The 27,651-nt window shown below is 32.0% G+C and overlaps 1 protein-coding gene and 1 long non-coding RNA gene across 3 annotated transcripts; one reads left to right on the top strand and one right to left on the bottom strand.

Annotated features, from left to right (window-relative positions):
• LOC138185452 (uncharacterized) lies at positions 1-25,709 on the top strand. Of its 2 annotated transcripts, none has more exons than XM_069124434.1 (4): positions 1-146; positions 16,606-16,865; positions 21,434-21,553; positions 24,260-25,709. In XM_069124434.1, the coding sequence occupies exons 1-4, from the start codon at positions 123-125 to the stop codon at positions 24,816-24,818; spliced, it is 963 nt and encodes a 320-aa protein (XP_068980535.1). In that variant the 5' UTR covers positions 1-122; the 3' UTR covers positions 24,819-25,709. The 2 variants fall into 2 exon arrangements, with proteins under 2 accessions (XP_068980535.1, XP_068980534.1); XM_069124433.1 differs by lacking the exon at positions 1-146 and adding an exon at positions 4,498-5,130.
• LOC138185455 (uncharacterized) lies at positions 6,557-9,405 on the bottom strand. Its single transcript, XR_011174619.1, has 2 exons — positions 8,146-9,405; positions 6,557-7,435 (listed from the first exon to the last, which is right to left on the bottom strand). It is a non-coding gene; the product is annotated as an uncharacterized LOC138185455 (long non-coding RNA).
• Positions 25,710-27,651: the final 1,942 nt, after the last annotated feature.

Here is a 27,651-nt window from a genome sequence, read left to right as displayed (position 1 = left end):
GTGGTTGTGATTAGACTCGAGAGGATTGTTTTCTATACTTTTACCAATAACAACTAAAATTAGTATTTCATTTTTAATACATATTTCATTGATATCCATTCTATTCGGTGAAAATACAAAGGATGTTGCTGTTATTGCTACATGTGGTAAGTATTTCCCATATCAAACATTCGTTAAGTATCATAGTTTCAATATTAATATAACGTAAATATAGTTTCAGATCTGATATTTTTCTTTCTATCTAATATTTAACATACACAACGCTACTGTAATTGAATTATCCCTATTGTTAACGTTAATTCTTATTAAGAAAATTGCATGTTTTTTTTTGCTGAAAATTATATATGTTTGTTTATATATTCATTCAAGTTAGATACATTTCTTACTTTAGTAGTATCGATTTAAAATCATTCATTTTTGTCGTTTTCCCAATGTCGATTTAAATATCCTTTCCTGAATTTTAATATACGAAAATCGTTTCTTCTCTTTTCTTGTAAAGTGCAAGTAAAAAGTTATTTCTCGCTTAACGACTGCGACGTTAGTATGCATTGGATACTTTGTATTTTTTTCAGTTTTAACTATTTGGTTACGTTAAATTAGATATACAGGGTGTCACCGAGCTGGTAGTACAAGCCGAAAAGAACTGAATCTAAAACTAAGTCGAAAACTAAGTCGAGTGACAAATATGTCACAAAAATATTTGTCCTAGGTATTAGGAATATGGCTAATTATCGACTAAATATGAGCAAACGATCAGCAGGTTATTCTAAATGCGAAAATAAACGAAGCATGTGGAATAAAATTGTTTCGTTTAAGGGATCATTTTCAAGAAAGTAGAGTATGAGCATGTTTAGTTAAGAATTAGCCTAGAACTTATTTCACACGTAGAATAATCTCCTATTGACTATTTTACTGCTGTCCAGTCGGGAATTAGCCATATTCAAGTATACCTGATTTCCAAACTCGATAGTCTCGAAAATGGAGCTCTGTACGAATAAATGTCACTCTACAATCTTGTCTTATCTTTTCATGTAGATCTTTTCGACTTGTACCGCCAATTCGGTGACATTCTGTATAACGCGAGCGATAATCGAAATAACATTCGGTTTTAAGCTGATCATAGCATTTGTATTGCATCTGTGAAAATTATACTATAGTTTGAACCTGATTAAACTGAGTACGTAAAAGCTTATTGATATATTGTTTCACTACGTATCTCTATTAATTTTACAACATACATATATCATTGGAATTATGATAAAAAATTTAGAGATTTAGTAATGTGTATCTATTAGGAAGTATATCCACTTATACTTACTTATTTCTTAGTATCGAAATTTGTTCTTTCAATAATTTTAAAATATTCCAATCCAGCCGGTACAAAGATAATACTATTATCGGTTGATCTCAAAGAAATAACGATATGATACATCCTAAACTCTATATGAGTGAGCGATTCTGATATTACTTCAAACTGTAAACGTTATATTAAAATCGTCGATTTGCCTATTCGCAAGTATCTTACTTTACGTCTGTTTATAATTAAAAATTTATTCTTGTGTTCAACCTTTTTCACATTTTCACAATTTTCTAAACTTCATTTCGATTAATACAGATTTTAAAGCGATTTATAATCTATCGTAAAGAATTACCATTATTATTCTTAAAATCGTTGATAAAATATGAAATAAATCGAATTAGCAAACGAAAGAAATAGTTATATTTTCGATACAGGTATTTGAATTTTGACGTATTATTATAAGAGAGCTTTAATAGAGATTGTCATAATTTTGATAAAGAGATGAAGATCTATGGATTGCTTACACACATACGTAAAATGAATAAAATATCTGTCAAGACGCGTGGTACGACCAGAAAACAGATTTATGTGGAATTAACGAAGAATAAGACAAAAGCGTAGAATAAAATCTTTTCATTTAAGGCCTTGTTTTCGAGAAAATCAAATTTGAAAATTCATCGAGTGCACGTGTATCGGACTAATTCTTGATTAAATACGTTTAAACTCGATTTTCTAGAAAGCGAGGTTTTAAATAAAGAAATTTTATTCGATATATTGGATTTATTTTAACTACTATAAAATATTCCAAGTTAACAAACTGAAATTTATCGTGGAGGTGGATATTAAAATCATGGACAATATGTACAATATGTATTTTCGCACAAAGACCGACTGCGAGATTATGTTTCTGATTCTATCTATTTCCTGGCAATTGTTTATTCTTACTGGTAATGAGAAGTTTTCTCAATGTTGTCTTTTGTTTTCTTTATAAATAGACGGCATACAGAATAGAAAGAATACTGATCGCTGATCCTTGCACGCCTCGTGAAAAGCTTGACAGGATTATTATGTCGATAATAATAATTTTTATCAGGAATCAGGAATCAAGAAGCGTAAAGATTGCTTATAAAATAAACATTAAATTATACTTTTAACTCGCTATTGTTTTCACTCATGTAGACAATTTCGCGATGTTACAAGTCAAAAAGAATGCAAAATTCTGTAAATGACAGCTTTTAAAATCACGCAAATTTTATGATTTTTTCGTAAAGATATCATCTCCCTTGTTAATGAATATTTACCGTGGTTATTAGGTAGAACATACACGTTGCACGCACAATGACTTTCATATGTGTTATTTGATCAAAGTTATTTCATGTAAGTTATTCGATTATATATTCACCTTTTAAAACATGTCTTTCGTATTGTTATTATTTGTCAGTAAATGTGAGCATAATTTAAGAAATATATTTTTCTATCATTCTTAGTAAATGAATTATTTTAATAAAATATAGGGTAATTTAACATTTTTTAAATTCCTATTATTTAGTTGATATCGACTAACATTACTCGCTAATAAATATTTGTTAAAGTAATACATTGTCATAAAAAAAAAAAAAAAAATATAGTAGCAGCGAAAATTCAAATGGAAGAAAAAAAGAGAAAATTAGAACATATGCAACATTAACACGATACACGTATAAAAGTTTCACTGACAAAGATGACGCTTCATATATACGCACACAGTTGCACCAATTCAACGTGTACAAGAGTCTCAACTCGTAAAAGTGAAAGCGATGCAAACGAAGGAGAAAATATGATCGTGAAACTCGACCAATTGATCGCTATAAAAAGATAAATTGGGCTTTCCTGCATGTAGCTCTGATAACCTTGTTCGACTTTCATTATTGGAAATTTTATAAATGAAAGAATCCTTTTCTTTCGTTGTGCGTAAATTTAAAGAACTGTACATTATTCGTTTTATTATCGAATATTTACAATTTTGAAAATGAAATTTTCTGCAATAAATTCATTAATGTGTTCATTGGCAATGAACTTTCTTAAAATAAAGGATCAATAGCAGTTGATTCGTCGCATATGTACCGTATCGTGTAATTACGAGATTGTAACATTTCTTGTTCATGTACAGCTCTGCACTTGACCATAGTGTCATTTTATCTTTCAAATCAAATGTAATATTAGTATAAGTACTATTTACCTATGTCAGGTATGCTTGTCTATCGATCGGTGATTATACACGTCATGATCGATCTTTATTCAACAGCAATCCGAACTTCCTGCACAGAAATATTTATAGTACTTCATCTGACCCTGACTAAACTAAACGCAATGCTATTAAAGCAATCATATAATGTAATACCTGGATACACGTAACTATGTCGTTTCAACATACATAGTTGTACATCGTTTCAATTCTTGCGATATATATCGTACAATTACTTTTTGTCGTCATCAAATACAAAATTATAATCTAAAACTTGAGTTTCTATAGAGTTACGAGAATACATACAGACCGCGTAATAGTATTTATACGATTTATACGTAATAGTATAATACGAAGGTAATATAACGCAAGCTACACAATACAATATATAGTTGAACAATATAAATTAGCACGTAAGAGAACAAACACATTGATCGATTTACACTTGTGATACCAACAATAAGTCATTCAGTGTCAGGGTAACAAGTATGTAATGTGATCTTCAATTTCCTACATTTAACAACTTAGGGACAGAAAATTAGTTATTCAAAAATATGAATAGCGTTACGTGGCCATTACAGTACTTACAAATCTATAATGTAATATGAAAGCGAGGTATTTATTAATTATATTAACTACGTATTTCGAAATTCGAAATATCGAACATAAGTTATAAAATAGTTATTTAAATTTTATACGGGCAAATATAAAGAAACGATATAAAATATAAAGAAATATAAAAGCACTAAATCAACATTCGATCATACGAAACGTGACAATATCTTTTTGCTGCTTCGTCAAAGGTAACAAATATAAAATGTAAAAGATTAGCTATTGTGCTTAAATGGAAAATGAGATGAAAATGATTTTATGCAGGAAAAACTGCGCCAGTTCCTTGAAAGAGTAGGGGAATGACGGTAAAGGAAAGAGTGGAGATCCATAGAATGGTCGGCGATAGCTTTGAAAATACAAAGCATCCACATCGTCTCAGTCCCCGTATCGCGTCTGCTCCGCTCACTTCGTTCAAATCCGTGCGGATGATTCACTGTGATACACATATATCGATTTCCTTTTTCTACTTCATTTTCACTTTTATCTATAAATTCATTTACAAATAATAAAAGACCATCTGAATAGATCACACAAGCTATTTAAAGTAGAAGATATATTCGACAAAATTCAGATAACAAAATGTATTAAAATTCCATTTTAATTTTTGCACTGCAAGGAAAATGAAAAATGTTGTTGAAATTTTGACGCTTTATGTTTGAAATCAAAAATGTCCGTTTCTTCCAAGTTTTATGTATCAAAGAAAGGATGAGCTATGAAATACTTTATATGATTTGGTCAAAAATAGTAGAGTCTTGTGTCATTTCACTTTCCTTTACTGAATTCTGAGAACGTACAATCTTTCAAAAAGTATCGTTAGACGACGAAATATCCATTAGCTTTGAACAATTTTATACGTGATTTATAAAAAAGAAGAAGAAACACAGAAAGAAGGGGAAGAAAAAAGAACAGCATGGTGATATAATTCTACTGTAGTTTTATAATCATTGCAACGACTATGCTTTTGTGGATATTGAGCTGCCTGAACCTGTTAACGGTAAGCTGAATTCTGAGACTTTTATAATTAATTGCCTTAGATATAACACGTCTCAAATGCGTCTCTTGGCTGCACTCTTCACATTAAAACACATAGGAAAAACATAAATACAATTTCGTATTCGTAGCCTAATTAATGTATCAGGTACGCGTAACAAACTTTTATAGTATAGTTTAATAGCACATATACTATAGTGGATAGTTTAATAGAATTAAAACAATTATTCGAAATCTTTATTTCTGACCAACAGAAAATGTTGAAAACTATATTTCATGTACAAATGATGAAGCAGCGTTTCTTTATAAAGAGTGTATTTAAAATGCAGAACGAGTCCGGTAACTGAACTGGACTTAACTGTTTTTTTGATTGCAATCGGGGAAAACTATAAAGGAGAATTTTTCATTGTTTACCAAGCTCTATCGCCGTTTTTTACAAAAAGACACTAGTACATTTGTATTGATTAATTCCTCGTGCCAATACTCTTCAAAACATATAACTTTTATCTAACTTTCCAAAATATCTAATCATTGCGCTTTAAACATTTTTTCACTCGTTTTTCTTATATTTTCCCTTATATTGATCAGCACTCATACTTAAACAGTTCCTTTAATTCATTCTCTTCCTATTTTTTAAAAAGTCCCACAAGAACAACCGAAGGAGATTGAAGTTTAAACGTGGTGCCCAAGGGTGCGAAACCATTTTTATCGCTTTTTCTCATTTTGTACCTACTACTAGGCTGTGTATAATCTTTCCTTTTTTGCTCAAACGAACTATACTTTCTTCAATTGTGTTCTCTTTTCCTAAAATATGTTCACGGCAGTTGTACACGATTGGCGTATTCGCGACGATGATCTCTGCTGCAGGATTTGGATTTTTATCGCGCTTGATGAGAACAATAAACACATCCACTTTCTCGTTACTTGCAAAACCTATCTTTGCGACTATACACTGACGCGATCTGACATAACTAACGATATTGCACTAGTTAATAACTGAATATGATGGTAAGTCTAGATAAGTCTGAACATGAGGCGGCATAAATGATACGAGAATTCTCATTAATATCACTGTTAGTAGACATAAACAACGACGCGACGTGACATTTCAATTATCGATGAACATTGTATAAAATTTAACATATCTAACAAAATATTCATCTCTTTGAAATTGTATTCTAATACTTGTTTATGCAGATTGCCAAGAAGAATCAGTTAAGGCAAAAAAATCACAGGATTCCATCTAATAAAATGCAATTGCTCTTTGCAACTGCACCGGCGCAGTTCTGAAAGAATACGCTGCCGTAAAACCCGATAAACAATGCAAAATTCTCTTTTACATTGTTTTGTATTTGGGATAGGAACATATATGGCCAGCATATATGCCCAGTTATTAGACTAATCCTGTATCCAAAATACATGCAAAAAAATAGAAACAACCATTGTATAATTAGAACATATTTAATAACAAAAACGGTGAAAATTCGCTGTTTCTAATATGTATACGTATGCTAGAATCCTCGTATTTATATAAATATTCTACTTGAAACAAATTACTTTTCCATATACTTTTTTTTAAATACCTTAGTTATCTACAAATCTTTATGTGTTTTTTCACATATGTACATCGGTTGTTATTCTTGTTTACACAATTGATAAATCTAAATGCGTTTAAGAATGAAACATCAGCTAATTAATTCCGCGTTCTAATGCATTGTACTATTACATAGTGCTTCATTTTTATTACTATGGTATATCATCATCGAGCAAATGTTAAGATGCCTTACGATTATAATAATCTTATTATAATTATTCTCATTATATTAATACACATTACATATTGTCGTGTATGACTTAAATTCCCACTCTTAATTACCCAATAATATCTACATAACACAAGTTTTCACACAACATTCGCTTCCATGTAAACAGAGTTTGGTTGAACATACATGTGTTTATGGACCGTGAAAAACTGGCTAGTAAGGAAGAAAGGACATTATAAATACATATACATATATCACCTAACTCTGCCAACCTTAATTGCTCTTTTATTTGTCACGATACAGAAAAATGTTTCAAGAGAAAGTTATTGTACACGCATTTCAGGAGGAAAATTAGACTGTAAGAGTGAACGTCATTTCAAGGTCATATTTTCTGAGATTTTACTAGTAGTAATATCGTTTAAAGGATATGGCCTATTTTTTTGTTTACCACTAAATACGATGTCCCATGACATATCACTTGAAATAATTTGGGTCAAAAATTCCACAAGCAATTCATTGAGGTACAACTTCAAGGAAGATGAATTACTGAAACAAAATGAAAGAAATTTTCGTCGTTTCAATGTTATCGGACATGGCTGCATACGTTCTGCTCTGATATTTTTAATGGCAAACGAAAAAATGGGTCGTTCCATTAAAGAAAACATTACTACTAACAAAATCTCAGGACATACGACTTTCAGATGATTTTTGCCTTCAGAGCTTAATTCCTCCCCTGAAATACAATAACTTTCTCGCGAAATAATTTTTTGCATCGTGACAAATAGGAGAGTTATTAGAAATGAAGGGTGGCAGAGATGAATGTGGCCTCCTGTGTATGCACGATATATGTACATACATCTACGTACATATATATCTTCTTTCCTAACGTTTAGATTTTCTTGTAATTTATAAGTATTATCGTTCCTCAACATTATATAAGTAAAAATTTGTACATTTCTCCTGTCTTATATAAATCGCGAATAGGTAAAAGCAATAAATACTTTTGAACTTGAGCCTTTAAATATTATATTACATGCATCAACTATTACTCATTATTTTAATACACAATAGTATTTATTTATTATTGCTTAGTCCGTGCCTTTCGGCTTTGGACGAACTTTCGGTTTTACACCTCTTACACCTATTTCGCTTCTTATATATCTACCTCCCCTCTTATCCACTCTATTATATTGCACTTCCTTAATTATTCTATCTCTAAAAACTAATGACTAAAAACTATTTCAACTTTGGGCTACCTCCTTGCTGTGCTTCCTTCCTGTCGTTCCTCCCCGTCTTGTATTGTCCTTCTCTTCTCTATTATTGCTTTTAGTTCTGTTAGACCTTCTCCAGTCTCATTTAGTGTTTTTTCTATATCCTTTGTCGTTATTGTCGTCTATGTCGTTATTTCACATTCTTCTATTACATGTCTCAGGTCTTCTTCTTTCCTTTCACATAGTCTGCATCTTTTTTCTCCCTCTTCTTTCCAGTATTCCCTTACTTTCGTCTAATTTCCACATCTTAATACACAATAGTAATTATAGTGTTTGCAATAATATTTCTTCTCGTCCTGTTATAATATGTCGTCTCTTATATAGTATTTACAATTTGAAAGTCATGAATTTTGGGAAACATGTTCCTCAATGTTTCTTATATTTTATTTTTAATTCCTTGCAATTGAGACGTTTAATATACCGACAGATTTTGTCCTTAATCTTTAATTAAAATTAATATAAAAAAAATATTTATACCGGTTGTGTAAGAAAATATATTTATAAAAATTTATATCACGATAATATTTAATAAAATTAAGTAATACAATGATATAATTGAAAGCGCAAATAAACATATAAATAGTTGCAATTATAATACCTAATATTTTTGTATTTTCCGATAAAATAAACATAATAAAATATTACTTTAGTATTAAAAGTTACACATATTTGGTATGTAACGTATAAGAGAGACAACTTGGCGCGCTTATATTCTTAGGACGTATGGTAAAACGTTGTTGAGTAAAATGCACTAATAATTAATGCAACGTGTTATGCATGTCAAGTTGAAATTGCGAAGGTCGTAATTGAATATGGAAAACGAATGGACTCTCGATGAATGTCAATTTTATTAATGTATAGGATTATTGCTGTGACACACATTTGAGTATAGAACTAAAATTGATCTAATTACGTACATACAACGTCCAATAATACACAATGAATACTATTAGCAAGTAATGTATATTCTACTGTAATGCAAATTCTCTCTTCGAAATTATTAGTCATATTTTTTTGGAAATTAATCATTAATTCGTTTAATCTAAATATTAATTTTCATATGTTTAGAAACGTACATTTAGAAACTTGCAAAACGTGCAAAGTATATATTATTCATAAAGTTTCATAAATTTACAAATTGCATACACCAGCTGTAAAAAGTGTTTGGTTATATGATATTGAAAAATTAAGAAGACCTTCGTTAACCCCGTGCCATTTAGTTCGACGAAACTCGGGGCCCAAGCGGTAGACATCGACGAGTGCTAAACAGACCAGACTGATGCTCGTAAACAGTCGCAATACGAACCGAAATGTAGAAACTAACATTCAATGACGATCGTAACGAGCAAAAATAACAGTCAGCAAGCTCGGCTTATGTTATGTTTACGATTGGCTCAAGTATCTGGTCGCGAGTCAGACTCGCGATATTCATGTTTGGGCCAAAATCTTCATCGCGAGTCTGACTCGATAAAGTACGGGAAGGGGTTAATGAATAGTTGAAATCAAGAGTGTCCTAGATTTTAACGGCAAAACTTTGTTGGTATACTCTGTGGGGCAAAAGAATTAAAAAAACGTGAAGCAGATTATTTAAAACCTTATTAGAAAATAAACTTTATGACAAAAACACGAAACACGATAAAAATAGTAACGGACTTGCGGTTTCTGCGATACAATGTAGCAACAAATCAACAATATATATTTTTCTCTAGTCTACTTGCATATACGAGCCATGTTTATTGTCTAAGATCGTCAAAGATAGCGTAACGTTTTTAGCATTTCCAGAGGTAACTGATACGTTGTCCCCAGTATCTCAAAATATTCATTACCTTTGACAATACAAGATTGACAGCGATTGAAAATAGAATTTATTACTCTGTGCAATTCATTTATATTTCGTCTTGTTTCAGTAGACGCGTTACTAATTCTCTTAATAGATTCATGACGCGAATTCGTATTTCGTATTTTTTCTTAATTAGGCCCATAAAGTATACCGTCAATGTTTCACCGATATAACTTGGTCTCAAACTTTTGACAGATACTAAATGTGTATAAACTCACAATTTTCCTTATTATAAATGGATGTATATTCCGTTCCACTGACAGCAAATTACAATTTTAACCAATCATATTTTATAGTGGCACCTAAAGCAAGCGTCGAAACCGCTAAATTACTGTTAGTAAAGCATTGTCTGTACGATCCCTGTCAGTTATTTTCTCCGTCACCTTTCCCTTGCTTCCGTTGTCCCCAATACCGCAGATCTCACTATTCTTTGTACTGCCTCGTTTTATCATTAACAATCTGTGTATACGACATTAAAGATAATTTTACTGTTAGAAGTACATTCCTAGAAGTACATTACAAAAAGAATCGAATATAATTACACACGCACATCTTCGCATTTGTCTCATAATTTTTATATATTAAAAATATCTTCCATCCCACTGAAAGTAAATTACAATTTTAATCAATCGTGTCTTATAGCGACATCTAAAGTGAAGCATAAAAATAATTCTTTTAGTGTAAATATATTTTATTATATTTCAGTTTTATAATAATAGAGGTAGACTTCTTCTAATCTTGTAAGAATACGATAAGTCAAGATACAAAACACGAAAACGAGTTATTCAAATCGACATTATGTGTTTTCAAAGAAGAGAAGACTGTAAAATGTTGTGCCATAATTTAACTTGTGCTCAACAACAACAATTTAACTCTCTAATAATTCACAATAAATAAGTATACATTTTACTTGGTCGACAATGCACATTCACATATTTATACAAAGACATGTTCTTTTATTATAAATTATGATTGATATATTATTATATTTATTTTTCGAACGACAGAATATATTGTTCAATCAAAAAAAGTGGTATCCCTAAAGCATCTTGTCACCGTCGTCATCAAAATAATGTTATAAATTGATTTGAAATTCTTATTCGAAACATATTTTCTTATTATTGAGAACAAATTATGATTCCCTATTTTATCTCGAATCTCGTAATGGTTAGAGTAATTTTGTAAACTATATATATATAACAATTTCAGCTACTATAGCTTTTGTAATTGTTTTACTTTCGATCATATTACACTGCATGTGCAGATCTCATTATAATCCTTTCGCAACATGATATTGCACACTCTAATATCGTATCCACACAACTGTCCATAAAAGCTCGTAAGCAATAGTGTGATCGCGACATAAGGAATAAGAAACCAATAATCATTCAATCGAGACATAATAGAGCAGTTATAAAAGTATAATTAAATACTGGAATAGTACCATGGTTATAATGTCACTTAATTGCTGCTTGCAGCTTCCATATTTTTTTAATAATAATATATACTGATAAAATTGTAATTTTGAGAATTATTCAGAGCGCTTATTCAGCAAAATTATGTAGTCTAATATTCGAGAAGAGTAAAAAATAATAATAGAGTAAATGTACGGATAACGATAAACATTAGCGTGCCATGAAAATTATCGAAAAGAAACAGTTCTTTTATAGCACAATACAATGTAACAATTATGTCTAATTTATTGGTCTTTTGAATAGAAAATTGCGAAAATTTCATTTCTGAAACAGCCATAGGCTATCTAAAAAAGCAAATGATTTTAATGCATTGTACATTTATTCTTAGGGTAAATATGCCAACTTTTATATGATAGCAAAATCAACGCAAAAGATACTTTGTGTATCCCCATATATTTATCATCATAAAAAAAGATATTAGAATTTTGATATCAAAATATGTTACAAACATTTACTTCTTATAAGTGGAACCATGCGTATACGTACTTGTTTGTACCAATCTTATAGTGAATTTGAAACAAATACAACCATTATACATGTGTCATAAAAAAGAAAGAGGAATACGTTAATTTTGAAATGTTTGTTTTCTGATGAAGCAAATAAAATCCATCATGTTGGGAAAGAATAAAGCAATGATAGCTTTTTAACATAAATGTATGTTACTTTGACTTGTCTGACTTCTTCAAAATCAATGATAAATTATTTAAATACAAAATTTAGAATCCGTAGATCACGTTATTGCGTCATGTTAGTATAAGTAATACTTCTTCAAATTAAATATCTTTTCTCAATTATACAGGGTGGTTGGTAACTAGTGGTACAAGCGGAAAGGGGGTGATTCTACGCGAAAAAAGAAGTCGAAAATATAGAATAAACATTTTTTTTATTTTTTTTTTTATAACGTACCGCACGCGTACCGAGAGAAAATTCAAAGTCGATTTTCTCAAGAACAAAGCCTCAAACGAAAAATTTTTATTCTATATTTTCGACTTCTTTTTTCGCGTAGAATCACCCTCTTTCCGCTTGTACCACCAGCTACCAACCACCCTGTATATTGGTAAACTCACCATTGTTGAATATATTTCTACATTATTAAAGGTCTCAATATCGATGTATAAAAGTAATTCATAGTTGCCAATTGATACCTATTCAAATATTACCCTAATTCGTTAGACTGCAGCATCACACAACATCCGTCAAATTTATGTATTATATTTTCGTATCTCTTTTATCTCATACAAAATATTTACGATAAAACATCTCTATTGACAGTTTCGTCTTATAAAACAGTCGCAAAGTCACAAATAATGTACTACAATGTCCCAACAATAACACGTTCTTTGTCGGTTATATGTTGTGTTTATTTCTGCTAAGCATAAAGTAGCTTGTCCCTCTCAAATCGCAAGGACAGATAAGCAAAGTAAACAAGAAAATCACTGGCCAAAAAGTGCATTAAATAAATACATTATACGTAAAATAAAGTATTTTTTTTCTCTAAACTGTATTCAATTGATTTTCAATTTTATTTTCGAATATTATTTGAATAAATAAAACTATAGAAGGTACAGTGAACCAAGCATGGGAATTTTCGGCTACCCGAGACTTTTATCCTTGTCAACATATACAGTATACAGCAACGCTTAATGATATATTGTAATATTAACACTTAAATGATTGACCAGTAAAAAATTGATATGCTGTCGAAACAATATCAACAAACATATGTATAGTAAGAATATCGCATGTAATAGCAATATTACATCAAGAAATACAAGAGATGCATGTACATGTATCACATTTTTCAAGAAAAATAGATGTAGTATAAGGAGAACTAAAAGTTTATTCATAACTTTTGAACAATAGACCATTGGAACATTGGAAATTGCCTTCTATATTAAAAGAAAACTAAAATATAATGCATTATATCAATATAAAATTAGAATATAATTTCCCTAAATCATCCGAAAGAAAAATCATATTGGCCGAGAGCCACAAAATCTTTCTATTTAGTTTCGTCATTGTAAGTATTGTAATTCGTGTGTATTACGTCAAGCTTCCGAAAATGGAGAATCAATCCACTGAATCCATTTGGGATGAAAGAGTAACACTTATTTTAACATATGTATATCTACCTATTTTTAATCCTCCACGACACAAAAAATAAATATACAGAGAAATTACTATCTTTTCAACATAAGTAAGCGTAGGTAATAGTATTAAAAGATTAAAAGAAGACGACTCTGTAGAATATCTAGATATCTTTATATATATATCTGTCTCAGGATAACGAGTGTATACTCGAACCGGAACTCCACTTGAACCGAGACTAGCACTTATTGCTAAATCAACAATACACTTACCTATCAAATGCGCAACTACCAAGAGTTGGATGAATTGCAGTATCGTCTTTATAAACGGATTTTTCTCTGGTACTATTTTTGCCGAATAGGCAACATGTGCAACAGTACGAACCCATACCCCGAAAAGAACAACCATATATTTTAGACGTGTATAACAAAAAAGTATTATAAGAAATATAAAATAAGATCGTACATTAAGTACATTACAATTATCCGTCGATCTGTTACAACATCCACTACACGGTTGGCATTAGAAGAAATCAGTTATAGCGAAGTTATAGGAATAAAACTACAAGCGAAACTATAATAATAGAAAGGAAAGACATAATATGTCTAAAGTCTAGAAAATTCATCTTAAAAAGTGACATCTGTTAAAATGATGTAATTTTTAACCATAAAAATAAATTTAACATTCTTGGAATCACTGGACAAAAAATGGTGTTGCGAAAGAAAACGAAAGAATCAAAGTTAAAGATGAAAACCATGGACTTGGAAATGTTCTTATTCAGAGATCCATTTAAACATTTGCGATTGAGGATTCATATTAATTACTTATTAATAATGATAGTACGAACATAATGAACGTAAGATCTCCTACTTGTATATGGAAGTATTGTCCTCAAACTCGACCTCGACAAGCTTATAGACACGACCTTCCACTTCCAGCATTCGGTTGCGAAATTTTCGACTCAAGTCATTTGAGGGTTGTGGCGTGGGGCATGAGTAGATACGTTTTGATCTTATCTTTTTAACGAGGAGCAAAAATAAATCATTCTGTTTAAAACAGTTGTATTATCAGTTAAATCTCGGAAGATATGACTTTCAAATAACCTTCGTTTACATAAGCTAATATGCCCCCGGAATTACAATAACCGTACAGTAAACACTATAAACCTATATATCTACCTAATCTATATAAATACTAACCTCTCTGCCTTTTGTTTTACACAAACAAAACATATATACATTATCCATATGCTTCGAATTTGTAATATTTCTTACATATCTTGTATATTCAAAGTAGTAGTAATGCGAGAAAGTTTGCTTTTAAATACGTAGATTTCTACCAACGTGTTTTGTTACAAATACAAACGAAATATAAGTTATGCAACACGAAAAAAGATGATTAGACTACACCAGCGGATGATTCGCATGCTTATTATAGCGTAAACATTGAAATAACTTTGCAAATTTCAAACTAAAATAACTTGTAAATTAGTAACTTTAGCTCTCCAGTTCCCATAGACAGTTGTACCATCTTTCATTTCATTTATTCTGCTTTATCTGTATTAGTCTATTATTTATATCAATATATTGATTCGCAATACAGCTTATAGGATTCATGGATTCTTTCATTTTTCAGTTATTCTTTTCGTATTATGACATTGAACTTCTTTGCTGTTTTAAAGTAATGACATGTAATGAAAAATTTGTAAGCTTTTATTAAAAATGAGAAAAACAAGTATTTTATATATGTATAGCTCAGACTAAACTCTTGAATATTGTTATTTTTTATCGATAGAAAGAATTGAATACAATTTCCCATGTTGCATTACAATCAAAACTAGATGCAAATAAATATTTTTTAATACTATTTTGTAAAGAATGGAATTATTATCGCTACTGGTTGTCGATTAATACAATCAAAATCTTAGTATCTTTTTGTAGCAAATGGTAATTTAAAAAATATCTGATATTCGGATGCATGAAAATGTGTAGAATAAATTTCAGAATATACTTCTTTTTTCCAACACAACGTTTCTTTCCATATCTAACCATTTTAAAGATGATCACACAGTACTGAGAATATTATTAATCACGTGCAATTCATATTGAAGGATTGATTCATATTGTAGGATTGTTCACGATCGTCTACCGGTTTGGTGACTAAGCGCCACAGTTCTGTGCTGAAATACGTTGAAATCCTTTTTCCTGCGACGCGATCAACGCGCCAACAACAATAACATAATCGCAAATAATGCACACTCAAAACGACACAAATAAAATTCTACTGTGTCAATCTGAACATTATATCTGCGTCATATATTAATGCTACATAAATTAAAATACAATTAAATATGTTATTGCTTCGCGTTATTAATTAAGTAATCCTACCCTGCAGGCTCTCGCAATACAGAGTCCTTTAGTTGCAAATTAAATACGAAACGCTAAAGTCGAAATTAAACAAAGTATCAATATCAGTAAATAATAGGAATATTGACAATGATGTTGACTGTATGCAATCGAGGTACCATGTTTTTAGTCAATATTTATGGTGTTAACTCGAAGAACATTGAAGCTCATGATGAACACTAATTTCCAAACTGTTCAGAATACTATATAAATTACACGGTAAACGAAATGTATCCCAATTGTGATAGAGAAGATTCCAATATCACATATTGACAATACTATTGTTGATTGTATGCGGATCCTTGAAGCACCTTTTGAATTTATTAATCCTGATTCATTGTTGTATTTTGTAGACTCAAATTACAATTATATCTTAAATTTTTGTTCAAACAGTGCATCGGATTGTTTATTGAATGACTAACGATTAAACGATTCATCACTCGCTTTATGATCCCTATGAAGAATAAAACGATTTATTTTTCATTTTTCCAATAAAACCTTGAAAATATTAATCAACTTATACAAGTTTCTTATAAGAGGTGTTACCTTATTGTATTTCTGTGTTTACTTACCGACATAGCATAAAATAAAATTTACAATTTACGGGAAAACAATTGTTATTTCTCGATCGTTTCAGGTTTCCATCTTGTGTTTGTCTACGAGTGAAATAGAAGCTGAAAAAAGTGGTTGGAACGTTGATCCAAATACGCAATATCATATTCAAACCGACGAAGGACCTGAAAGGTACTTTCGTTTCCAAACATTAAATGGACAATACAGAAAGGAGAAAAGATTATTGGATGGTACAGTTATCGGCACAGAGGGCTGGCTAGACCCTCTTGGATATTTACGACTCAAAGATTACATAGCTGACGATAACGGATTTCGAATTCTCAGGTAACGCTGATAATTATAAAACGTGAAAATTATAAAACTTAATTTTATATAAAACTAGTCGTTGACACGTTTCATTCACACCTAACCCAGAGGCTCCTTACACTACGTTAATAGTGTTGTCACTCGGAACAAGCGAGTACAGGTTGTTATCGGAACTTACATGGGGACAGGATACGTATAACTTCCACCTTTGAATGTTTGACCTTGTGTCTTATTAATAGTCATAGCGTAACAAAGTCTAATAAGGAACTGCCACCGTTTACATTAGAATGGTAGATCCGATGAAGTCATTGGTATTCGACGTATCATGATTTTTGCTCCAGTAGCAATCTGTCAAGACTGTCGTCTCTATTATACTATACTTATTCAGATTGTGTATTTACATCGTGTTCCATCGTATCGTTTTGATGGATTTACTTTACTATTAATCCTGATTGTATCTATTACTATCTTCGACTTTAAAAAATAAATTGGCATGTCCGTGGAATTTAATGAATGAAAAGACGCGATAATGAACAGTGTCCTGCTCGTCCACTACTACATCGATTGAGATATAAATCTAAGAAGAAGCATCAACATTATTTAAAGTGAAATCGTTGATACTGTTTACCGATTTATTTTGTTGGAGCTAATATTGCTCGCTCTTGAAACCGGAAAAGAGATGTGTTAAAAGAAGAGTCGGAATAATTCATTCATGCTCTTGACCATATTACAAAAAATATTAGAAAAGTGGGTTATCGAGTGGAACCTTTCCGTTATAGTTCGAAAAACCTTCCATAAAGACGTTTATGGTAAGAGAAAGCTCCTGAATCGAGGAGCACGCATAAGATCTTTTAAGGCATGCGTTGACTCAGCTCACGTACCTTTGAATATTACGGGCAAGGTTTACCAAGTCTTCTAGCACACAGTGACATTTTCTATCATATCTCTGTTATTATTACCAATATCCTTGAAAGTTCTACCAAAAGTTTCTATTCCACTTTTACAAGACATTGAACTGTCGTCCCACACAATGACAGAACATGATAAAAGAATCTTGGATTTAACGCTTTGCTTTGAAATGTTGCACGCGGCGTTTTCATCTCAACATATATTTGATGGTAATTTAGACATTGCGTGCTAACAACGTTGCAACTATCCCAGCTGAGGCAACTGCAAGCGCAATTCGACCTTCGAAGCGTAGATTGTTAAACAGCAAATTGATCATGAAAGTTTTCCTTGTTCTATCAGGTGCGTCCAAAGAACGTTTCGTTTCGGGCATTGGTAAGAATCGCATTATATGCAATTCTTGATCGTCATTTAGGGTTAATCTAGTTACAAATATCTCCTGTTCATTATAAGATCGTGTGCACTGTTCGACAAAAGAAGGCTTAGGGTTCTCTCGCTCTTCCCTAATATCGACTGTGCGATTTTATCAATTTCAGTAAGGGCTGAGATGAAAATCATATCGTTTGAATTCCAAGTCTGGCAATGAATGCTTGGTCCGGATGCGGTGTAAGGTACGGCCTGGCACGCTATCTCTGTGCTTCATCGACAAAAATAGTAGATCAGATATTTGACAAAATGCTATGTGCTTCATCGACAAAAATAGTAGATCAGATATTTGACAAAATGCTAATATCACAGAAAATAAAAATCCAACGTTCGAAGCAGAACTTGCGAGGACCGCTTCTATGAGAGTCTTGTCATAATGGGGAATCGTTTTCTACCAGATCGAATGTTTTACAGGCCGGTTGAAGAAATGGGCGCATCGCACGATTTACAGCGATAGACTTTTAACGACGTGGAGTAACATTCGTAGACAGTAGCATTCGTGTTGTTGGGGTGGGCGGTGTACACGTGACTGACTGCGTATTTCTAGCGAGGAACCTAGCTTACGACGTTAAGACATATTTTAATTTTAAGTATAATAGGAGGATATCTCGTTGCAGAGTAGCGTTTTGACAAAATGATCAACGACATAAAACTTAAAAAATGCCACCAATGTAGTATCTCGCGAATGTGCTGCAATATCGGCAGCATTGCCGCTGGTAAATCGAACACGCTGTCCATTCCCAAAATAGGCAGTCAAGTGCATAATGGTAGGCGACGTCTCGTGGATGCTAAACGATAGTATTCTCCACTTGGTGGTACAAGCGGAAAGGGAGTGATTCTACGCGAAAAAAGAAGTCGAAAATATAGAATAAAAATTTTTCGTTTGAGGCTTTGTTTTCGAGAAAATCGACTTTGAACTTTCGCTCAGTACGCGTGCACTTTATCACGTCTCGTTATAACGGATCTCACTGTAGATCGTTGTCTCGATGGAAAAATTTAACAAAAAAAAAAAAAAGAAAATTAAAAAAAAATGTTTATTCTATATTTTCGACTTCTTTTTTCGCGTAGAATCACCCCCTTTCCGCTTGTACCATCAGTTACCAACCACCCTGTACATATGTGTGATCGATTTAACAGAGTTACAGAGTTCAACTGTGAAAAGAGCGGTGTTGTATGGTCTCATCTAACGGTTGTCGGTAACCTTTTCTCCCCTCGATCCAATCTCATCGTAGGATATTTTTTACTGCATACCTCCATTGCCAAACGAATATTTTGCACTCAAGGGTCCGTATGATACCTGAGTCATTTATGTGACAATCGTTCGTGTAGTTCTGAATCTGAGAACAGGATCAGGAATTTCAGCACTAATCGGAGAATCTATTTTGTCAGACCTGTATCTTACTTTGCAGCCAAACCAAAAGATGTATGTATTTGCTATTCTACGGTGTATAGGAAATATTTAGTAGCTCCAAAAATGTTGCCTTTATTTACCAAGTATATTAGTTTTTTCTAGTGAAAAAGTCGACTATCTATCGTATTTATTCTACGCGACTCCAAAAGAAACGTAATTGACCTTTATATGCCCCCAAAAAGACTAATAATACGAAATCGTAGCCTCCTCGACGCTATTTAACTCTTGGCATCGTTCTATTTGTGATCGGTTACGTGCTAAGAAATAATTTCCTGTTTCCTCGTTAATATCATGTTACTTGCCTTTTATTTGACTGCGAAATACGAACATATCGTAAATGTTGTCAACACAAGAGCTAATAGAACATTAACGTCATTTTCCAGGAGAACGGTTGAGTTTCATGAAGCCTATAGTTTCTTTTGGAAAGTTAATCCTCGCTACGAGTAGAATACGGTAGAATAAAAAAATTTCACCTTTTGATCTTGATTTTGAAATTCAAGGTCAATTTTGCGACATGTTTTTTCTACCAATTTTCAGAAAACCAAGTATGTGGAATCACGCTATCCTGGTCGCAACATATAATTTCTTAACGGCCGATACACTTGAGAGCAGAACGTTTGAGCAGTTTTACTCCATCGGTCGAACCAGGAGTATCCAAGCTTCGCATATCGCGTGTCTTGCGGATTAATCCAATCGTTTCAGGGCTAGTTTTTCTGAATCAATCGCCCAAAGTTGACTCGCGGCATGATACGCGAGTGGGTGAGACTTTTACCCTCACTGACACGATGCAACCCACTTTTTGTGCTTTTTTATATGTAGCACCTCGTAATTTAACTTCCTGTTAAGTTCATAAAATAAAACTCCGTGTATCATCACCTGTTCTGATCTGTAAGAAGTTTTCATGTCCATCATTTTAACAAAGTTTACACATAGTGCAGTATGTTGATATTTCTGCCAAGGACCCTATAAATGCAGAACAAACTCAAGATATCATACGTGGCTGAAAACCTATTTGAGATTACATACGCGTAAGAGAAACAAGTATTCTGCATACTTATTCTAGCCTCCACCCAATGTTCTTGTAATATTTCTACGTTGTAGCACACGCTGGCATTGGATACGATTTCAATAGTCGAATAATATGTGATTCCCAACTTTATTAAAGATACTTATTCAATCACGATTATTATACTTACTAAATCAATACTATATATTGTATACTATATCCAATATATTATTTATGCTCATTAAATCAATTATAAATACCGAGGAAATTTCAAGTTAAAACAATATGAAATTCAAACTAATCTTTTTAATTAAGATTAATGACAATGTGCGCAAAGTGGAATTTAGATGTGTTCATGAAAAGAATCTTACCAAGCTGTGTCTAGTGAACATTCTTTTACAATATACATATTAATAATTAACATTGTGAGTCTACGCATACGTTAGTGCTTTGAAATTCGCAATGATTTGTGAACATTTGTATGAATAGATGTGAACATTTAGAACAATAAGAAGAAAGAGAAGACGAAAAGAAGACAGTTTTATTCTTCTACAGGCTTCTGAGGCTTCCTGGACGACACAGTTATTTACATACCATTGTATTCATAATAACTTAAAAAATGAAATAAAATTCTTTACATAACTAAACAATATTACGTTTTTTAATAAAATAGACGAGGAACTCCAAAAATCGAATATGTGTATAATTGAATTTATTTAATTTAATTCCATTCTATTCCATCCAATCCTATTCGAGCCTATTCCATACCATTTTTATTATTGCTGCAAATTGATCAAAATATCTAATTAATTATACGAAAATTTTTGTTTGCATTAGGTCGAAAATGATTTATGTGGGTAAAAACAGACCTATTTACGATGCTGTAACGGAAGCAAAAAGAGTGCCTCCTCAAACTGGAATTCTTGTACAACCAGCACGTCCACCAAATCCTTTCAGGTAGTATTACTACTTTATGATATATAGTTTTAGCCAGAATACAAGTTTAAAAAGCATAGGATGGCTACGTAAACATACAATTTTACTAGAATTATTGCATACAAGTCTTTATGCATGAAATAATAAAATTTTTAAGTTAAACGGTTATCGTCGCTAAAATGATAAAACTCTGAACAAAAAGAAAAATTTAATGCCTACAATGGATAATATACATAACCAAATCAAGTTTGAGCATTATGTAAATATATGTATTTAAAGAATTTTATGTTTAATTAAACTAAATCTTTTAGTTTGTCTTACAACTATTATAAAATAATTAGACGTTATTTTATTTCAAGAAGAGAATAATAGACATACTCGCGAATAGAGTCTCTGCTCTATTCATACACACTCATGCACATCATATCGATACTCGTGATCTCTTTTACGATGTCCGCTAAAGCTACGTAATCGGTCTTTATTTATTTATTTATTTCGGTGGAGATAGACATCGACTTTTGCTTCATTGATTTTCAAGAAATCGCGTTTTCACCGAAGAACGCTACCATTCTGCTGTAAGAAAGTCTATCATCGAGATCGAATGTCCAATTTACCTCTATCTCGTCATTTCCTTTTTTTGTCGTAGCTAAATACTTTAAAACTCTTTTGTCGTATGTTCGATGTATTTTTCCTGAATTTGAAACGAATTGTGGTAGTTTAGACGTAACATGCAATGCTATACTCGGTTACGTTGTTAGCACTATACACGTACGTACATCAAAGAACCAATCAACTATAAGGTGTCAAAGTATTTTCTATCTCCTTTCCTGCTTTAGTTGATGGACCATCACATTTTCGCTAGTTTATACCTAACTAAAGTACAAAGTTCCTCTTCCACGGTTACCTTCCTTTCATTGCGTTGATACAACTCCATTATTATTACTCGCTCACATACTACCGATTCTATTTTTTCAGTTAGGTTAATCTCAACGACTTTGGATTTAACCATATATCCCAATAGGTTTCGTATTATTTCCCTGCGTTTCGTTTTCTATAAACTATAGCTTTCTTATGTGTTTCCGCTTCTCATAAATTATATATATTACTATCTACGTCATTCTTATGTTCGTTAGAATCTTATAGATCCTGAAAGTATCGAGAAGATCGCGAAGCAGAAGTCTCTCCACACTTTCTTCTACGCCGTTGCTCCTTCCCTCTAATTTTTCGATATAAAAAGGCTAGTGGTTAAATGAATGAGGCTTGAAGAAGAGCCTGACACACACTACGTCACACTAATGTTTTCTTGATACTACTCTTTGATGCCCGCTTTCGTGTTTGCGTAAATGCTTAGAAATCGCAGACACTACTGATCAATTGCAACAGAATATAGTATACAGAATACAATACATTATTCTTCGCCATATAGCGTTTGTTCAATTGCAATATCTAATCCAGAGAACCCACAACGTACATCTTTGCCACTTGAGACGTGTCGATTTGTTAATAATATTACAAAGCTTGCAACTAAGGCTTTCTTTCTACGACTGCCAGCGTTAACCATACAAATGTTGGTCCCGCGTATCATGTCCCTGAGCTCCCGGCGTCAGCCGCACGACACACAGCAGCGTGTTTCGCGAAAAGCTGCGAACAAATTATTTTGTTCTTTTTCTATGTACTGCAACCTGCTCATTTGAAATATTTATACTGTTATTTTTTTAAAAAGTAAAAAGCGAAGGCGATATTGTACGGTATTGTGATACAATGGCATTCATATTATGAATTTTTATGTAGTTAGTTAGCGCATTGAACATCACGTATGGTATATATTTTGTTAATATTTAGTACACCAAATACGACACGTACCCAATTTCGAGACCAACGAAATGATATTAAAAGACGACTTATAGAAATCACGTAAAAAGTATGTCATCTTCTTTTTCAAACTGTCTCCATGCCTATAACTTTCTAAAATTCTGTATCCATATCTGCCGTCGTTATTAACAATTGTTTAACTCCTTCTGGGATTTCCTTTCTTTTTTCGTTCTTTGAAATTCCGTATTTAGCTACTTGAATAGAAGTAGAAAAGCGGTAGAAAAAATCCGTATTTGAATGTAACAAAGATTTCTTCTACGCATGTGCCCCCGATATTATCTTGCATTTTTATCGCGGCATTCTAAGGCCTCGTTTGAATACTCGCCTACCGCAGGTAAAACTTTTCCACTACTTGCGGGCCATTAAAATTTTATGCGCAGTTACCGGCATATAGTTAATAACTATAATGTTTTATGTATAGTACGACAGTGTTTCGGCGATAGCCAGAAAATGCTATTTCATTGATTAAATAGATATTAATAGCTATTAATATTATATAAAGAATGGAATAATAAGTTCTTTATTAACTCCGGTTATGTTTGCCGTTAAATGGGGATCGTTAAATATGCGCCTACCGTCGATTTGTATTCCTATAGGATTGTCTTACGTGGTCAACTTTCAATCCTAAACCCGACCCAACTATAATAGCTTTGTTCAGTTACCTTGTGAACATGTTTCAAATTAAGCTTTCAACTTCTTTGTCATGGAAAATGTTGATTTTAATTTGTCACATTGTTTAATTTCACTCGGAGATTTCACTTTATAACGTTATTAAACGCGCAAACAAAGTTAAAATGTTTAATTGCAAAATTAATCGACTGTAAAAACTAATGTCAGCTAATGTTTTTTTTTCAGACAACCAGAAAGAGAACACGTTGTTCCTTTAGTTGGTAACGATATAAATTCAGGTTATTATGCCAGCACCACTATTAAACCTGAAGCTGATTATTCTTCTGCTGTATCTAATTCTAACAATTACTACTACAATCCAAATCGAGCAAGTTCTTCGTCTGATCTTGGCAATTTAAACAACTATTCTCGAAATACCTATCAGAATTTTCCTGTTGCTCGAAATGAACATCTGAAACCAAGCTTTCAATTACCAACAGCTACATCACGAAGTAATCCAACGACATTTCCTCAATTCGATGGAACATACAACACTGCTAACGGATTCCAATATTATTTGAAAAGGCAGTATCACGAAGAGGAACAAGATTCAAGTGGAGCAAATGTCGGTTCTTTTGGTTACATCGACCCATTTGGTATTAGAAGGGTAATATATTTCAAAACAGATCCGCAAACTGGTAGATTTCTCCATCAGAAAAATAACAAATACGTGGGATTCGAATCAACTCCGTATGATCTATCGTTACCTAATACGTACAGACGTAACTCAAGATCCACAACGTAATATATTTCTCCAAAGTTCATTTTAAAATAATACGGGTATCTTGGACGACTTCTTATTGGGACTTTCTTTCTCTTTATGCCTTGTTACTAATGTAAAACTGGAAAAAATTGTGCTAACTTTTAGTGAAATTTTAATAGACGTTAAATAATAATAGGCCACGATAATACTTATTTTACGTATAATGCGTATTTCTCACATTTTGCGTGGATAACAAAATTAGCGCGAAAATAGGCTTTTTTAGCACCTAAAAACTTAGTCCGCAATATTACAAAGGAATTGTAAGCTGTAAACGTTGTGCCATGTTAGGTTATTGTAGTACTTATTATCCTCCAATGATACTCTAAACCATGAAAATATAAGGAAACCTATTGCGTCAAATAGTTGAGTTAAAAACTCCATTACTATAAAGTAGATAACAAGATACATTCTAGGTATGGTGATAAAAAATTAATAAATTTAAAAACAATACAGTAAAACTCATTTAGTTGCTAGTTATATACAGGATGCGTCACGCAACTGAGACGAATCGCATCTTAAATTTGATAAGAGACAGAAAAAAATTGTTTAAGCAGAAGTTGAAAGGTATGGTAATATCTTCCTACGACTTCGCTTGTTTTGTAAGTGCAAATACGCACGCGAAAAATTTAGGGCACATTTTTCTAAAATGGATTTACATACTCTTCTTACTCATATGTAAGTATTATTTATTATAATATTTAACAACAAAGTCACGTACTTACTTTATTTTACTTTATTAAAGATGATGTTTGAGTGTCTTGCTTTTACACATATAGTAAGCGCTTCTCATAAATCGTCTCTTTATTCGTTCGTAACGAAGTTAAAGTGATCGCTGTTTATGTTTGAAAAATGTAGCTTAATTTGTTCTTCCAAGTCTTCCAATAAACGGAATTTAGGTCATGGTGTTGCATCTGCCAATTAATGTACGCTGTATATAAGTGACTTCTGAAATTATACTTAATACGATTAAAATATTCTAATATCGAAGTGACGAGAAAGAAATGTTTATTACCTGTAGCGATTAGAAAAATTCATAGTATGGATTCAATACAGAATATTTCGTGCTAATGAAAAATAAAGGTTTTCTCTCCGTTTTCTTTTGTTAAAGGAATCTAAATCCTACAACAAAAAATAGTGTAATCCAGCTGGCTTTAACTTTATACTAAATATATTCTAAAAAAATTAGTTAAACATTTATAACAACGCTACGTCGTTAACAATAAAATCTTCCGAATTTCTGTGCTAATTATTCGTTTGTAGTTGACTGTTTGTACTTGAGTTTTCACAATACGCTTTAACATCCGAAGCTGTGTTTGAGACGGAAACTTGAAAGTTTACAGTTTAATTTCTCGTAATTATTCTGTAAGTACTGCAAGTTGGAATTAATGTATGACAGTATATGACAGCGATGGAAGTGTGTAGGTGAAAGCAAAACATGTTCGTTAACTTTTCAGTATGCTTGTTAAAATGAAAAATACCCGTCAATTGACCGTTGACACGTAGACATTTATGATACTGAAAATATTAAAAAAAGAATGGTGTTTTATATATATAGCAACATGAATGTACGTTCAATGATTTTAATCAACATTAATTCATTAAGTTATCTATTATGAAACTGAATAAAAACACGTTAAATATTTCAACTCATTTCAAAGATTCTGATTACTTTCTAGCAACACATATTTGGTATGTTATATATTATGATTTGCTAATTGGGATAGATAGGATATTTGTCAATGAGCGATTATTAAAACTATAGTAGATTTAAAGCAACCACAAAGACATGTTTTAACGTGATCTGGCGCTCATTTTTGATAATAATGTTGAAATGTGTTTCCTGCTGTTACTGAAATTAATTATTTTGTCTGTATAATACTATTCGTTACAAATTTTTATTTAATTTATATATTAAATTATTTATAAATTAAGTAACCAAACTTCTATAATTATATATAGCGATAATAGGAATAAAACTTATCACAATATATGTGATTGTCATAATCCAATCCTTTTTCCAATATGCAAACGCAAGTATGTATAGCTATCTTCAGAGTTCAGTAAATGCAATTGTACGCAAAACTTCAATTTATACGAATTACATACATTTCATACGTACATATATACTGTATTATATATATACATATAAAATACATTTATATACATATAATATAATATACACATATATATATGTCGGGTTATGGTTAGAATTTTGGGCGCGTAACAACTCTTCACGTGAATTAGCCATTGTTTTACAAAGCCGAGAATATATTTACACGTATATACAAGTCTACTACAAAGTTTAACAAATAATAAGTCTAGTGAATAATAAGCTTAACGAATAATAAAGTTAGTGAATAATAAGTCAAACGAATAATAAGTTTAACAAATAGTAAGTTTAATGAATAGTATGTTTTACGAATAATAAGTTTACTGAACGCTGTTAACACTGTTCTCGGGTACAAACGAATCCATGGTCAACGGGATAATTCTTTACTAAGCGTAGACTTATCTTAGGCACAAAAATACGATTGTCGAAAATGCTCGATGTGTCACTCTCCAAGGCAATCGCACGAATGCCAGCCTCGTGGAGACTTTTCTCACTGTACGATTGCATTTGTTTTCTATACTTGTTGGAAGCATCGAGAAAGTTCCAAACGCTAGGCAGTTTCTGCCTGGAGTTTGATTATTAATACAATGTATGTCTCATTGTATCGGCACCTCCGAGGTAACATCACACGTGGCTAGGCCCGCTCCCGAGGCTGCATGCCGCCACAACCACATTTCTCGGAAAACTCATACAACCATGTTAAGG

The sequence above is a fragment of the Bombus flavifrons genome, chromosome 12 (assembly GCF_040668555.2).
Source record: "Bombus flavifrons isolate JBK064 chromosome 12, iyBomFlav1_principal, whole genome shotgun sequence".
Classification (NCBI taxonomy): Eukaryota; Metazoa; Arthropoda; class Insecta; order Hymenoptera; family Apidae; genus Bombus; species Bombus flavifrons.
The sequence above is the reverse complement of the archived record's forward strand: the minus strand, read 5'-3'. Positions and strand labels throughout refer to the sequence as shown.

Bases quoted from the DNA above. Each gene is read 5' to 3' on its own strand.
- LOC138185452 (XM_069124433.1), top strand. From the start codon at position 5,092: ATGCTTTTGTGGATATTGAGCTGCCTGAACCTGTTAACG. The intron at 5,131-16,605 runs GTAAGCTGAATT...CGATCGTTTCAG, and splicing joins GCTGCCTGAACCTGTTAACG to GTTTCCATCTTGTGTTTGTC. The intron at 16,866-21,433 runs GTAACGCTGATA...TGTTTGCATTAG, and splicing joins AACGGATTTCGAATTCTCAG to GTCGAAAATGATTTATGTGG.